At 43.0% G+C, this 17,141-nt stretch overlaps 1 protein-coding gene across 2 annotated transcripts in view; it reads right to left on the bottom strand.

The window, feature by feature from the left end:
* disc1 (DISC1 scaffold protein) overlaps positions 1 to 17,141 on the bottom strand; it is a 57,795-nt gene that overhangs the window by 25,547 nt on the left and 15,107 nt on the right. For both annotated transcript variants that reach the window (XM_078176187.1, XM_078176186.1), the window contains exons 7-10: positions 14,535 to 14,589; positions 12,667 to 12,769; positions 12,307 to 12,495; positions 1,726 to 1,786 (exon numbers count right to left, since the gene is read on the bottom strand). In XM_078176187.1, coding sequence (XP_078032313.1) covers positions 1,726 to 1,786; positions 12,307 to 12,495; positions 12,667 to 12,769; positions 14,535 to 14,589 — 408 coding nt within the window. The remainder of the gene's footprint in view (positions 1 to 1,725; positions 1,787 to 12,306; positions 12,496 to 12,666; positions 12,770 to 14,534; positions 14,590 to 17,141) is intronic.

Genomic DNA, 17,141 nt, shown 5'->3' with positions numbered 1-17,141 from the left:
CAAATAAAATTGCTCAAAGTCGGACTAACACACCCAGATAATACGATTGAGAGTGGAATAACTCCTTTATGTATACAGTCGGACCCAAACTAGCCCAGGCGCATGCCTAACAGTTTCCATCCAGAAGTCAAATAGCATTAAATGCGTAACAGAAGACGAAGCCAGTAACAATGTGGCAAAATCTACATCCAGAGCCGTGAATTTTTGGACAGACGAGGAGACACAGTTCATGCTTTGTCAGCTGAAAGAGATAAATATTTCATGGATGGGAGGAAAATACGGAGTGGCAATTGTTTGGTCTGTGACACAATAGGTCAAGTGGAAAAAGATCCAGTACTAACAAGCTGAAGGGGGACATATCGCTACCTATGGTAGTGGAGTCGGACACACCTCAGTCAATAAACTGATTCCACTCACTTGCTTGCATACTGGGACAAGGACAGTAGTCCAAATAAATAGCCTGGTCAAGCTATAGCCTTAGCTTGACGTAACTGTGCATGTAAACATTCTGTATGTTGGAAGTCTGCTATGGTATCTAGTTTTGCCCTCTTGCAGTATGTATATTTTACCAATATAGTAAAACACCCTGTCAGATACATCTTCCAGTAAGTCAGCTATTGTTGCCACTTTGTTTTTTTCTTCACTTCTTTCACAACAGATACACGGCACAAACAGGTACTGTCAAGCAACTCTCAAAATCAAACAAACACAAAGCGGCCATCTGCCCTATTGACAGAAGAGGACCAGAGCCTCGCTCCCCTGCTGGGCACTGAGATCGCAGCCATGTTGCTCCCTGACCAGCCTGTGCTTCCCTCAACAAGTAAACAGCCCTGCAGTGTGTGACTGACCCCTGGCTCCCATCCAAAGAGTTGACCCTGCCTCTCCAAGGATGCAACACAGAAAGCTACCTGGTCTCACACACCACACACAAAAGCATGGGTCAAGCAGACACACGGTGTCTCTGACAATATAGGTTTTTCCCAGCTCAGAAAAAAAAAAGAGAGTGAGTAGAAAGCACAGCTCATGTGGTGTACACCAAAACCATTAGCAGCTCTTTCCATCCATCTGTAAACAGAAATGGATCCAGAATGCTGCAGAATAAGAGCTGATCGCACTGCAGCTGCTCCGCGCTTACTGTGTTAGTGGAGATGAGCTAAGCAGCTCCAATCTCCATAAAGAAGCACAAACACGTGTATGGTGTCAAAAGTTGACTGGGTCCAACAGCCTCTGCTCGAAAATTCAGCCACTCAGCACATCACAACCCTGTTGTGTAACTGTCAGGCGGGCTGGGCGACCACCCGCAACACAACAGACCTGTCCTGAGTGATTTAGGAGCTCTGAGATAAAGATAGGAACAGACAGAAAAAGATATAGTATTGTCTAAAACGGTTTGGGCAGATGAGGAGGTGGTGGAAACTAAGCTGATGTGGATGTTTACAAAATAAAAAGGTATATAAAATATGTGTGAGGGTGTGAAGAGGAAGACTAATTGTGCAGGTGAGAGACAGAGTGAAATGTGAGAAAGGAGCTCTGGGAGACAGCAGCATAAGGGAAAAGGTGTGAGTGCGTGATGTGGTGGGTGCGGTGGTGTTTCGGGGAGACGGTGCTTTGGTTAGAGGACAACAGAGGTGAGAGGAAATTCCTCGGAGGCTGTAGCTCTGTTTGTGGAATACTGAGTCTTCATGTCTGCACTAAAAAGAGAGACAAAGCACAAAAGACTCTCACCTGTGCAATCTGTCCTCCAACAGCTTGATATACTTGGTAGTGTTCTCTTTCAGTCGGCTTTCTGTGTGGAGAGAGGAGCAGAGACAATAACAGCCTGTTACTTGCACTTCATTTACTACTTTTATTAGGCATGATGGGGTATCCTAGCAACAAATCACAGCTGTAATACCATTAAAACAGACTTGTCACTTGCTATATTGTGCTTGTGCTGAGAAACCGCATACATACAGTTCAGTAGAAAGGGCCAGCAGGTTCTCTCTCAAGACAAACACACAACTGAGGAAAGATCATTCCCACCGCTCTAAGAAGGGATAAAATTGGAGACGGCCTGAGGATAAAAGGGGATTCTAACATGGCATAGGTCCTTATACAGTGCCAGATTTTCTGTGGGGCATTAAGTTGGATGGATAGCTTATGTTGCTTTCTGCGCCCTTCTGCCAGCAGTGAGCTACGCCTGAGGAGGCAGACGCAGGCTGGCTGAGTGTTAGTCAGGATGGAGAGGAGGGCAATCTGAGCGCCGTTAATGAGCTCATGTATGAAACATGAGAATATGCCCCCCGCAGCGGCAGATCTTTGAACACAATAGGATGCACTTATATCAAATTGTGCTGCATATATATGTGCACACAAGCCATAGTGTTTAATATGATACCTCCTCCTCTCTGCTCAAACACACACACAAAGCTGGACTCATGAATCTGTCCATCACAGCATCTTTACAACTCAACAACTCAGAGTCAATGCTTTCTCACATGCTGGTGCAGTGGTTCCCATCTTGGGGTCTGGATCCCCTTGGGTTGGGTGCTGGATCCCGGTGCCAATGTTTACAGTTTAGGCTATTTGTCAGCAAATAAATGTTACAACTCGCCAAGACCCAAGCCAAGCTCCATATTGCCTGCCACATGCTAATTAAAGTAAAGGAAGTTAGCAAGTGAAGTTAGCCTCCCTTTGGAACCTGACCAGGCTCACTAAAGGTGGACCAGCTATTCTCAATGTATATGCCACTCCTGAATGGCTAAAGAAAAAACATCAGTCAAAATCCAATATTTCTTTTGCTGTTTTTAGTACTGTAACTGTTAGTTGGTGTTAAAGTATTGTGGTTAGGGTATGTATTATTTGTTATGTGGATTTGTTAATAGCGTTGTGTATGTGTTCAAATATATATATATATATATATATAAGTATACTTTAAACTGTTATGTGTTCATATATTTTTTAAATTTTAACATTCAAATTTGTCTTTGCAATAAAAAAAGTATTATTTTGGCCCCACTATTGAGAAAAACCCCAAACGATATCCAACCCTACCTAGTCCCGCAGGAAGTGTGGCTCTAAAGCCAATTTTCGTAGTGGCCAAACAGTGGAATTACAACTCTTGGGTTTGTCACATGATGCAGTTGGGCCCAAAACGATGTTTTCCAAAAAGACTTGATGAAAGAGACGTTAGTAAATTAGTGTTTTTAGCGTCACAACTCCTGTGAAATGACTCATTCTACTGTCAGGAAAGTCTAGAAAAGCCACATGATTAAATCATTATATCTCCGTTCAAGTTAACTCTTAACCCAAATCTTCCCAACCAGACGTTCCAGCAGGAATATGATCCGAAATCGTAAAGAAATTAACAACATGGGCAACCAAGATTATATTTTTTCCAGACGTTAGCATGTAGCTACATGTAGCTGTGTACTGCTGCAATGTAAAGACCTGCAGTGGCGTGCCTGGAGCAGATGACAATATCAAGAAATTAGTCACAAGCTGACGTCAGCGTGTCTCCAAAGTAGAAAAAATGTTGGAAACAGAGCAGTCAGAAAGGTCTAAACCTGAGGTTTTAGCTCACAGGAATCACTTTTACATACATTTACCCCACAATTTGAAATGTTGACCCCATTTAATATGAACATCCTAACATTATATATATGACAGAAAATAAGATAAACCCCCAGTAGGTTCCCTTTAACTCTCTACAAGAAAGTGAATAAACATTTTTTTCCAAAATGTTGAATAGCGACATTAACAGAATACATACCACGTTAAAAAGCTATGATGAAGTCTCAACTAGACATCACTTCATTTTCAGGAAACAAAAGCCAAAAATGGTTGGAAGCTACTCTAATGTAATGTCACTTAGCTTGCTCACACAGAGAGAAAGTCACCTAATTGGATGTTCTGAATCATACTGAGGTTTGAAATATAATTTGTATCATTGTCTTGATGGTGGTTATTAGACAGCATCAGCTCCGGGATGAGACAGGCTGGGGGCTGGCACAGTGGGGCGAAAAGGAAGAAGTCTCAGACTAAGTGGCTGTGACACACCCACACCCACACACTTACGCACACACATATTACTGCTCATACATTGGAAAAGAAATGAGATGGCAGTAGTCGTGTTATTTAATGGAGTTGCATGTGTGTGTCATAGAAGGAGAGATCTCGCCTGAGAGTCGTTTTCATTCGTAGAGGCCAAACCTGCTCAATCAGAGGGAAGAAGGAGGCCACTGGAGTAGCTATCACATATCTAGTGAGCAGATCTGGTGTACGTGGACCAGACAGCTCACTTACCACCCCTCTAATTGCTGTGTGAGATCCTATCCCACCTGACACAGACTCCCATGTCAACCTCCATTCATGGCGGGTCTGTAAAGCAGCGTGCAAGAAGATAGCCATTGAATAATACATAGGGGGCATTAAGCCTGACTTCAAGTGGCACAGAGCATGTACAGATGCGAGATGACTAAGTGGGCTAGGGCTCGAAAAAGGGCAAGAGCCAGATTTAGAAATAATATACTGTGAGGGATAGATACAGTCCATACAAAAGGCAGATGAGAGACAGACATGAGTGTATTAGGTGTTAACTTATTTTTTATTTAATATTTCTTTCTGTGCTGATACTGAGAGGCAGTGTGCCATCCTGTCGCCATGCCAACCGGTGGCAAAACTAGCGAGCCTCTTCGGGCGTGACAGATGAAAATAATCTTTTCTTTATAGAACGAGACAGGACATCAAGCAGTAGAGCCTCCTCCTGCGCAGAGTGGAACCAGAGCACTGGGTGATATTACCACTTCCTGTAAGTCTGCGGGAGGCTGCCGTCATTGGCAGGCCATGCGAATAAAATCGGCACTAAAAAGCCCATAAAGAAGAGAGCCAGTCTGTTAGTCCCTGATACATGCGGCAGTATATTTGGTGTTGAGGGAACCTCACAAAGGCGTTCGCAGAGCCTGCGCTGGAAAATTCATGAGCTCAGCCTCCCCTCACACCAGTGATCTCAGCAGGCGCTAAACATCACTGATTGCTGCCAAGGACCCCGGCCAAAATCGAAGAGGCCATTCATTCATAACACAAACACAACTGAGACTCAGCATTGAAAGATGATGAGAATGTGCCACCGGATGCTGCAAAGAAAGCCATTTGCTTTAAATAGGTCAAAATACTCATTTATTAGTCTAATGAAGAAATAATTACTTCAGCTAAATACATGTTAAGTTGATAAAATGATGATGAAGCTGACAATGATTACAATCAGTAGTGTCGACAGACAAAGCAAATGGAGAAGACTTATCGCAACGTGATGCACAGTTCCCGATGATGAAGTTATGGGCTTTAATGAGCCTGCAGAAGTTAACGATGGCAAGGTGTTTGGATTTGTTGCTGCATTATGAGCATTTGAGCAGCTCTCTAATTGAAAGTGAATAATGCAGCCATTTCTTCATCGCCTTGTAACAATAAAACCACCCAACATCTGTGAGTCCTTCGCGTTGTCAAACAAATTAGAGGCGGCTCCGTGCTAACGCAGCACCACCGATACGCGTGTTATAAAAGCCTGCGCATAATAAGGCAGAAGAGAAATTGTGTGTCTTAGTAACTGAATTGAAGGCACCGACTGTGATTAATGTGTTTAAGCTCAGCTCGGGCTGTTTGAGTATAACAGCACTGCAGGTAACACAAACACACAGTCAGCATATGCAGACACTCACATCGTATGCATGTATCTGAACTTAACAGCAGCCAAGCAGCATAGCTAATGAAGGAAGAGGGACAGGCTGATATCTCAGACAGACACTCAATAACCCATGATGCTTTAAGGCTGTGGGATCACAAAGCATAGCAGTACACAGATTGCAGCTGGCACGGCGTAACATATTGTGGGGCTATGCACGAATGCACAACAAAAGGAATCATTTGACAAAAAATTGGCTGTCTGTACAAAATCTGTGCTTGGGTGAATATATATATTTCAGTTCTGGGTGCTGAATCGCTCTGACTGAAATGTTAGACATGCTCACTGTCATTATAACTCTAGTCAAACTCAGCAAACAGAGTTTGTTTAGAGGAGGCTCCAAACTTACTTTGCTGTGGGCTGCAAATAACCTTTTTTTTTTCTATGGCTGAATCTGGGAAGCACTTAAAGTTCCAACAAAGAGGAACACTCCCAAATTGTGCAGCCATAAAAGCACTAAAACACTATCTCAACAGCTCACCTGCTCACATTCCTGCTCCATTAAACCCGCATCTTATTATTTCCTCCACATCCTTTGGGAAACTCCATTAGCACCAGGCTGATACATTTCCCACAAAAGCACATTTCTGAATTTGTCACCTCCCTTTGCTGAGGAGTTTTGTCCAAACTAGCCATGCGAGCTGCTCTGTGATGCTGTGCTTAGACACAGTGGTGCTTTCAGCTGAATGCTACTGTCAGCATGCTAACATTCTAATCAAAGGGTTATCTGTGGGTCTGAAAAGAGAAGTCGATGCAGACGTGCCTTTGTAAAAACGGGAGACGCAGTGGTGCTACCCTAGCACTAATAGCTGTGACTGGTTGATAACGAAATCCATATTCACTAAAGGGTGTTTCCATCTAGAACTAATTAAATGTCACTGTATTCCCTCTTAATCCCTTCTTTCTTGCCACACAATCAACACACACTCAATGTTCATACAGTTTGTGGATAGTTGGATGTGGTTTTTCATGGATCCTACATGTGGTCCCACCAGAGTCCCACCAACTTCTTGATGTATGCTCACAGTAATGTCCACAAACTTAATCCAACAAGGGCAAAACACGATTAGGAGTGCCACTGTTTCAAGTGAATGTTCTTCTCTATTGGGGGCCACCATGATTTGAGGCAAGAAGAAGAAGGGCCAAGCATAACCTTACTGCATAACCTTACTGCATGCTGATAAGTGAACTGTTCAGTTAGAGCTGGCTGATACTGACAAAGAGAGCATTTTATTTTAGCCAGTTTAGTTGCAAAGTGATAGCCCTGTCACAACCTACCTTATACCTGCATTCTTTCTAACATCCAGCAGAGGGCAACCCCATTGGTTGCAAAAATAAGTCAGACCATTAGAAAATGACCCTACTTCTCACTCGATTTATTACCTCAGTAAACATTTCCATGAGTTTATGGTGCCAATCACAGGTTTCAAGACTTCCTCTATCCCAGCTAGCACCAGATGTCTGTATGATGCCAGCAAGATGTTAAATTTTGGTTGGAATAAAAAACTGTGTTGGCAATAATGTCTAACGTTAGAATTCTACTTTGTATAGATGTTAACCATTATGGCGTGTTGCAGACATTTGGTTGTGTTCTCAATACGTTGCAGTTAAATGTTGTTATTCTACATTAAAATGGCGTTGGCATGATACCTTTGGAAGATGTTACATTTTGGTTACATAACAACACATCTTAAAGCTGACAAAATATCAGTGTCATCTGTCATCAGTATTCTGTGTCAAATTGCTGTTGGCATTAGACATTCTGATATAGAATTTTGGTCATATGACATCACAACCTTAATTCAACCTAATATCAGTGTCTAACAACACTGGTTGGGTAATCGGCATAATTTTCCATTGTACATTATTGTCCCATTGAGACGAAAATAGAAGCTAAGCAGGGTGTGCTTTAGGGTGTGGCTATCTAGTGATGACAAGTCACAACAACGGTGGTGCCCTTTGGTTCTCAGTCAATCCACCCCTCGCTCCTCCACAGCTCCACCCTCTGGTCCAAATACCAACACATCTGGCTGAATGCCTAACTTCAAAACAGTAATCCACAAACCAATGGGTGACATCTTGGTGGCTATGTCCACCTCTTACAGTCTGGGATTCCAATGATAGCATTGTGAGTACAGCAGGTATGATGTTTACCATCTCAGTTTTAAGTATCAGCATGCTAACATTTGCTTATTAGCACTGACTGAACACAAAATAAAGCTGAGGCTGATGGTAATGTCATTACTTTTCCAAGTATCTGGCCATAAACCAAAGTATTGGACCACCAAAATGAAAAGCCAGATGATAACCCATCCAGTGGTTGTTAAGCTATTTCATTCTGGACCAAAGCGGTGGACTGACATGCTGCTACAGAATGGCTAAAAACTAAGAGCTTCACTTTGTTTTCAGTGCAACCAACACTATAAAACTCAGCCTCCTTTGAAGTCATATAGAAAAGAAATCGACTGATGCATTGGTGGGAATTACTGTAGTGGCACCTCAATCAACTTCCCTTTGTTTCAGCAGTAATTCTGATGTGTCTATGGACGCTATGATATTCACAATGGAATGGCATCCTCTACTGAATCCCAGGAAAAATGAATACTGCCAAAACTTCAGAGACAAAAACCAGGAAACATTCTCCCGGGTCCACTTAACCACTACACTGCTCTCAATCATTCAGACACTCTTTAGGAGAAGAGCTGTCATACGTTCCATCATGTTCTCAACAGAAGCACCCTGAAAGAGCTAGAGTCATGAATAAATCATATATGTCCTCGCCTTTACTATTGGCACTCCATTAAGAGGAAATTGCATTTGTTTAATAACACACAGAGACAGTATTTTGATGTACACTTCAGCTGCTGGGCCGGTGTTGAGTTTGGCCTGAACAGGCTCCCAAATCCTGCCAAGGACCATAAAGCCAAGAGGTGACACTGGAGTTGGAGATGTGTGAAGAAAGATTTGATAGTGGAGATGCAGCGAAAGACAAAAAAACACTAATTAAACGTGCTCAAGTGGAGCCATGTGGAGAAGACAACCTACCGTCTTTATCACAAATAGCCAAATTACCTGAATGCTACAGAATATACCGCCTGCATACTAACAATAACATTAAATAAGCATTGGCAGAAGATGCGGATAAATCAAGAGGGACACACACTGACACTGCCTCCACGTTTGAATGTCCTCACTCCTGGGGGTCATTTACTCACGTTATTCAGCTCTTCAATTATTTATTGGTAAATTTAGTATCACTCCAGATCTCTCTTGGGGACAAAATTATACTCTCAGCGGGGAATCAAACCTCCAGCTATAATGGGTTTGGTATTCATCAGCACTCGCGTCAATGGCAATTAGGGACGTAATGGCTCCCAGGCCAAACACCCCCACACCACACAGTACTCTGGGCGGAGATGTTCAACAAGCTGAAGCTGTGTAGTTTAAGTGAATGCATGAGCATAGATCTTGTCAAAGTATCAACTGAACTATGGGTGCATTAGAGCTTGTGCAATGACAATAGGCCTTTTCAGGAACAGGCATATGGTTTTCTTGTTATAAGATGACACCGCTGTCATAAGCATGTGCTAGAAATGCCTCAGTAACCAAAAGGATGGCCATCTTGACTTTGAAGTAGACTGTAATTTCTAATCCCCTCCAGCTAAAGAAATGGTAATGTGCTGTTTGTGGGCTATCAGTTTCCAGCTAGCATACAGTGCCAGCTCCTTATTACCAAATAGGATGACAGTTTAATGAGCCCCTTGCTTGGTGTCAGCGACGCATTGTGAAATTGCGCCTGCTGCCATACTGTGTGCGCCCACTTGAGCATTCGAGCAAGCCGCACACCCGATCATTAACTTGCCGTCTCTACCCACATTTGTGACGTGTTTCTTACCTGATTCCCGTTCCTTTGTTTAGCCCAAGCATTTGCATGTAGCTGGTTTCCAAGCCCCCGTGTCCCCAAGAGATGCATTATTCTCTGTGAGGCATGCGGTGTGTTTAGGATACTGGGGTGAACTTGAATGTGTCTTTGCTGGTTGTCAGGGGGGAGATTAATGCTATCTCTGGCTGTTTAGCAAGTCAAGGTGTTCAGGACTGTATTCCAGCAACAAAAGTCAAACAGGTGACTGAGTTAAATGCACATAGGTGGAAGGAAAGGAACAATAATTTGCAAGTAAAATGAATTGGTTTCTACGGTAATAATATAAAATCATGGACCTTACATGAACAAAAAAGTCCATGCATGCATGACCGTATGCCACATAAACTCAATGAAACTCTGCCTGCCTGCAACAATGAAAGGGTGCCCCCTAGTGACAGCAGAGGGTGCATCCAAGACAAGACAATGGGTCGACAGTAATGGTGACACTGCATGGTCTACATAACAGTGTACGTTAGATAGCTGATTGCACGCCTTTGGGTTGCAGCAGAAGCCCGACCCAGAGCTTCAGTTTCTGGTCTTTCGCTACCTGCTTCAGCCTCGTCACTTCACTGTTCCCCTTCCCTCTCTGCGCTCCCGTCTCAGTGCCTCGGAGAGTGAAGTGACCTTTTTTTAGAAATCTTCCTGTGACTGATGGACTTGAGAGAGTAGCACTGCAGGTGGTGTCGTCAAAGTCCATTTATCTCTCTGCCAGTGCCAGGAGGCCAAACCAATCTAACCCCCCCTTCGCCCCCCCAAAAAGCGAGCCCTTTCTTTATGCAGCATTCAGATATCCTCTCGCTGGAGAGTGTGCGAGCGCTGAGACATCATGTCTGCACTGAGTAGCTCGGAGGTAATTGGCTACTTCACACAATCTAAAGCTCATTTCCCCTGCACACACCCCCACCACCACCACCACCCCTCCCCTTCCTCTTAACAACTGCCAATCCTGCTGGTAACTCATTTGATGCCGACTCCCCACTGACAGCAGATCACTTCTCCTTCATTTGGGAGAAAAGTCATTGTCCATTGATGTCCTCCCAGCGTGGAGCATCATCAAGAGAGGACTTCTCGTTCAAAGAGCTCTCATGATGCACGTCTGAATTGATATTTAAAAGGTGTATTCAAAGACAGAGAGAGGCACCCTTCAAAAAAATACAACAAACACTTTGCAGTCTCAGTGGGCAAGAAAACGTTTGTCGTGTGTTCGTTTTGATAATGGTGCAATTTTTTTCATTTAATATTTTTCCTGCGGGTGACCAAACACAGAGCTAAAAGTAGGGTGAATGGACTTACATTGACCAGCTGGCCAGAGACACCACTTCAAATGAATGATAATGTTGCCTTTGAATCCCTGGATGTGTAAACTACCCCCACCAATAAGTCAACTTAAAAGGTGGATGTGTCCGTGTTGTGTGTGCAGCTTGTTTCCACTGCCACCAAATGGCCTAAAAACTAGCTCATGTAGGTTTAAAGGGGTTGTGTGCAGCATTCAGAGAACATCTAAGATTCACAGTCTAAGCCAGGACTGTTGGCGCACGGCTATCAACATGGAGGTGGCTGCAGCTAGCAGCTAATAATGCTAACAGCATGAACAGTGCTGACAATGGCAACAGTGCTGACTGAGCTAATGGTGTTAACATGCAGGAGGGGGGTTACGCTTTTGTGCCAGTGCAGAGCAAAAGCAATTAGCTAGCTAGTGGGATACACACACAAGGAGCCACATACACTAATGTTGTGTTCCATTTGCACTGGAAAGTCGCAGTTTCCAAGTTCCAGCTCAGAAATTCCAACTGGAACGCTGGATTTCCAACTTAGAAAGTCGGAAAAACCTTATCAACTCATCTATCGACCTCAAAATCCAAGATGGCTGTTCCGTACATCAACAATAAGTGAAAGCTATGGTACTATACTGTTTATTAGCACTTCTCTCTTATTCGTGTGTCATTAAAATGGTCGTACACACAGTTCTGTCCAACTTCTATCTGTGGTCACGCTGCTATGGTGTTTGTGTGCGCAGAATACTGTATGAGGCTGTATGATTTGTCAACTACGATTACTAGCAATGGCTAATCTGGGTAGTACTGGTATTGCTAACAACATGTTGGTTTTCCAACTTGTACTGGAACGCAGTCAACTTGGGTATGACGTAGTTCCCAGATCCAACTGACTCTCTCTGACTTCCGAGGTAAATGTAAGGCAGCAACATGCACATGTGGCTGGACCAATTACCACAACATAGAAAAGAGAAGCTCAGATTACAACACACACACAGGGAGTGTGACATCATTCTCTGCTCAGGATGTCATTGCTTCGCTATGTCTTCACATAGCAAATACTGGTTTGTTGCTATATTATTGCCCTGAATGTGGCATACCAAATCTTTAAAGGGGCAAAGACATAAATTATAGGTTGCCCCATAAATGGCTAGAAAGATAGCAAGGTCAAATACCAAAAAAACACGGCACTCATCTCTTTCAACATTACCATCACATTGCCAGATCCCTGTTAATAAAATTAGATTAACTCCAGTCATAAATTCTCATGTTATTATAAACTTGAATGAGATTCAGGTCTCGAGAGGAGATCCCATTGCCCACAGCAGCCCAGCTTCTCCTTGCGAATGAAAACAGTGTTATCCTGATGTCAGCTGGCCTCAGTGACTCACCGTGCTGGGCCTCCCTCTGCTCCAGCTCCTGCCTGAGCTGCTGCCGCTGCTCCTTCATCCTGGCTAGCTCCTGGCTGCTCCCCGAGCTGAGGCTGTGCAGCCTCTTAGCCAGAGCATCCAGTCGGTCCCGCTCCAGGTACACCGCCTTCATCTCAGCCTTCAGCTCCTTGGCACTGCTGAAGTCATTACCTGCACCGGCGCACCACAGGACATTAGGCTCACACCGCCCATTAATGAGCACCTCGATCATTAATAGCGTAATTAAGTGAGGCTAATGGTGGGCGATTCAAGTAAATGAGGTAAATAGAAGACGTGAAAGTGTAGGAAGGTTTGAGTTGGGGTGTGGTTGTGTGGAGTTACCTGAGATGGCCGCCAGCTTGGCTTCATGCAGAGCTAAAAGCTGAGTTTCAGTCTCGCTGACTTTCCTCCTCAGGCTGCTGCCCAGCCTCTGACTCATGACCACCTGGGGAAAAGAAGCAGAAGAAGAGGCTGAGGAGAGAGCGGGGGGGAGGGTGGTGGTAACTAAGAAAACCTTTGCAGACACATGGATCCCACAGGATGCATAGCTCATTTCCAATTCTGCTTTCATTTTCTTTTTTGACACTTATTCTTACAAGACCTTACAGATTCATTTCCGTCCTTCTGTGCCCGCCCTGCTTTGAATACACAGCAGAGCATCAACGCCCGATGTGTTACCTTGTCTATAACCTTTAGAATGAAAGAGAGTGTGTCTCCTTTCACGTGGATGGACAGGGAAATGTGAAATCTCCATAAAAGATGCCATTAGAATGTCAGAGAGGAAAAAGGCCCTGAATGTCACGGGGCCTGATGGGGATGCAGCACCTTAGCTCTGCTGTATTCACAGAGGAGTTGATGGCTTCAGATACAGCCTGTCTGGCCCCCATCTGCCCTCGCTCTGCCCTTTAAACCTCTGTTCTTTCCAATGTATTCACTTTGAGTAACAGCCAGATACAATACCCATGATGCGCCTCCTTCTTTTGAGGAACTATTTTCACCACTCAAAGGGATGTGGAGCCGGATTTTCTGACGCATTTTCTTCTTGAATCTGACACAGTTTTGTGCAACACTTTGAAAAGGCTGTCAAATAGGTTGGTATTTCTGAGGCAGAACATCTCTAGGGAGTTCTCTTCCCACAGAAATACAGAAAACTGTTTTTTCAAACAGGCTTGCATAATTTTATTTCATGCATTACACGAACTGGAAACAGCTCTGGAGTGCTTTTCAAACTGTAGAAATTCTGACATTGGTGATTTAATTTCCAAACATCAGGCTATTTGTCAATTTTGAAAAAGTCAGTAGAGAAAGTGAAAGTTACTTTCATGCCAGCAATCACTTTGTCACAGCAGGTGTGCCATTTTCCACAACGTGGATATCTGATTTAGGAACAAAACTTTTCATTTCAGCGGAACAATGGACAATCTTGTGATTGAGGTGTCTCTTCGTGAAAAGCCTACATCCCTTTGAGGTGCAGTTGAAGCTTCGATGAGCCATTTGATGATGGCTTTTCTAAAGGACAGTAAAGAGGACTTTTCTGAGCCCCCTGGCCCCTGCTGTGCCTCTCTCCCTCTATCCTTAAACCACCACTTCTTACAGTTTTTGCTGCTTCTGGCTTTTTCCAGCTGCACACATCTATGCATAGAGATCAGTGAGAGGGAAAAGCAAACCCATGAGAAGCAAGAGGAAACTCCAGAGACACAGCACATACAAAGCGAAGCATGCAAAGCCATTCACACGCAGGAATGCACCACTGAAAACCCACCAAAGCCAAGCTAGCTCAACAGATAGTTCACACAGTACACATACACCTGTAAAATCCACTGGCTGTAGCTGCTAAAAAGTAAAAATGAACACTTCTACAATTAAATAATCAATTAAAGTACTAATTCAGTTGCCTATTTCTCATCAGAAATTCTCCAAAAATCAGCAATTTGTATTTTTCTAGTGTTGTATTGTTTTATGGAGGATTATTAAGGGAGGATTTCTCAAAACGATAACTCTTACATGCAACTATGGACAGTTCACTGCCTTGTCAAATAAAAAGTGACATTTAGTATGCATATTTAATACACTGACGCTGGCATACAGTACATGCTTTCTAGTTTGACTTACAATCCATTAGCTATTCACACACATTCAGTCATCGTTGGCATGCTAAAGAGAGGCTGAGCTGTTGTGGACTAAATCCGGGCAGAGGAACAGTGACTTACTTTGGCGGTGGCTTCCTTGATGGACAGATTCAGTGCCTGCTCCTGCTCCTGGAGTCTGTAATAAAAGGAAATCAAAATGTTACAGTACAGAGCTAAAAGTAACTTCTTTTGGGGGCTAAAAGTAAAATCAATAGGTGTCAGTGACAGCAATAAAAGTCCACTGGTTTACTTTAATCTTCTAAACACAGAGTGGTTTACGACTATCAACAGGTATACTGAATATTTTCTATATTTCATAGAGGAATACCTTCAAAGATCTTGTTTAATAGATATGAGCAAAAGTGCAGGCACTAATTATTCACTAACATCCTTGCATCAACTGCAAAGACTTAAAGCAAAATCCTACAGATATCCGTAACCAGAATGAGAGGTTTACTTACTGTCTATTTGGGTATAAAAAAATGACTTGAATATTGTGTGCAAACATGAAAGCATAAGGTCCGTGCTCTGACACCTTATGCTCCAGATTTTGCATTTGGAATCAAAACTTTAACCAGTGGATTTAAGTGCATTTTTGCTGGTACAGAAAATTACTGGCTCTGTCTAAAGGTAACAGCAGCTGCTGGATGTTGTTTTGTGTTTAACAAGCTGGTATGAAACTGGCATTGATCTTCTTATCAAACTCCCAGCATGAAAGAAAAGAAAACTATCCCTTTAATCAACTATCTATAAAATTCCTTTGCCATTGACCAGATTCAGTCGGTGGTGAAGTAACAGGTGCTAAGCACTGAGAAGTCCTGCCTGTCGTTCATCCTCTGTTCTAGTTTAGATGCCTGCTTAGTCTTAAAGATAATTATATGGAATTGCAAAATTCTTAAAATTAAGTTGATAAAAACCTGGGGAAAGCAGCGGAGCTCAAAACTAGGCTGTGAAATGATTTGTCGCAGTTTAAATCTGTATTTTCAAATTGACCTGTGGCAAAAGTGAGTGTCTTCTTATTGGTTCTGATAACTTCCCAAATGAAAACCTACATCAGCCGTGTGGACACCAATATGGAACCTTCCACTAGAAACCAGGGTGTAATATTTCATCAGAATCTGCACTTTGACTCACAAGCTTGACCTTCTTCCAACTCCACAACATCCCAAAAATCAATTCAATGCTATCACCTAAAGACCTAGAATACTAATCCATACCCTAATTTTTTCGCACCTAGATCAACCTCCAGGGCTGAAAAATGAAGCCGACATGGAAGTGCTAAAAACTGCAGTTCCTCTAATGGCCACTTGAGGCTTGCTCCAGAGATGAGTCAATCCCCATAGACCCCCATGTTAAAATACCAAACTTTACAGTAGAAATAAACATGTTTACAGCCTGGTATAAAAACAGTTTTGTCTCTATAGCTAATTTTAACGTTCATGACAACTGTACGGGGGTGAATTTTTATATAAACTCACCCGTTTACATTTTATTAAGGCTTCAGATTACACATAAATAAGGGCAGGCCGCTCTGAATGACAGGCTGTCTGCCGATAGTGTCCTCAGTCTCAGTTACAAACCAGTGCCACCCTCTTGTCCATACATGGTCCCTTCTGGCTCCAAAGATCCAAGATGACGAAAGCTAAAATGCCGAACAAAGCAAGTCCACAAACCAATGGCTGACGTCACAGTGGCTACATCCATTATTTTTATACAGTCCATGGTCTCAGCTGAGCAGCCACATCCTGCCTGCAGCTCGTGCACCAAGCTGCAGCCAGGCTGTTAACCAAATCCAACCACAGATCCTACATCACACCAATCCTCGCATCCCTTCATTAGCTCCCCGTAAAGTACAGAATAGACTTGAAGATACTGCTGAGCACATACAAGGCCCCACATGGTCTTGCTCCTTCATACATTTCTGAACTCTCACATCTTTATGCCACCTCTAGGCTACTCATAGCCAAGGTCTGTTACTGCTGTCAGAGCCCTATCCCTCTCTTAGATCTGCTGGGTCTGTAAACTGCTTCAAAAAACTTCTCAAAGCCCATGTTTTCATGCAGGGCTGTTATTCTGTCTTTGGTTATGTGTCCTTTCTGTTTATGGCCATATACGTTTCTTATTTTTCTGCATCTGTATCCTGTGAAGCACATTGAAACCTTGTTTAAAAGGTGCTATATTAATGAGATCTTAGTTACATACAATATTTAGTTTGCTGATTTTCTTATTGTTCTGACAATATTGGTTTTCATTGTACCCGTCCAGATGATCATTTCAGATGTCAGGATTAATTTTAGTAATGTTATTACTGGACGTGTATGTAAACAGGACAAACCATTGAGGTCACATTATTCTGTGACAGAGATATAAATCAATTAGTAGAGGGGAAAACAGTAGCATAAAATCCATTATACACAACACAGTCACCTTTAGATAGTCCCTATCGTCTGATATCACAAAAAGCAGTGTGCCCTTTCCATGTTATTCAAGCTGATGTTCAGGGTGAGTCAGACTAAAATGTTGTCTCTGAACATCAGTGTTACAGAACCTTTTTTTAAGGGATGCAGCTACTGTGAAAAGGGTGGATTTCTTAAATCCAGTACCCATAGGGAAAGAAATCTCGATATGGGAAAGAAATGTCCTGTGTTATTTGGAAAGGGAACTGCAAGCAACACAATCATCATGATG

Source organism: Epinephelus lanceolatus, chromosome 17 (assembly GCF_041903045.1).
Source record: "Epinephelus lanceolatus isolate andai-2023 chromosome 17, ASM4190304v1, whole genome shotgun sequence".
Taxonomy (NCBI): Eukaryota; Metazoa; Chordata; class Actinopteri; order Perciformes; family Serranidae; genus Epinephelus; species Epinephelus lanceolatus.
Note: the sequence above shows the minus strand (reverse complement) of the source record. Positions and strands in the feature narration are given on the sequence as shown.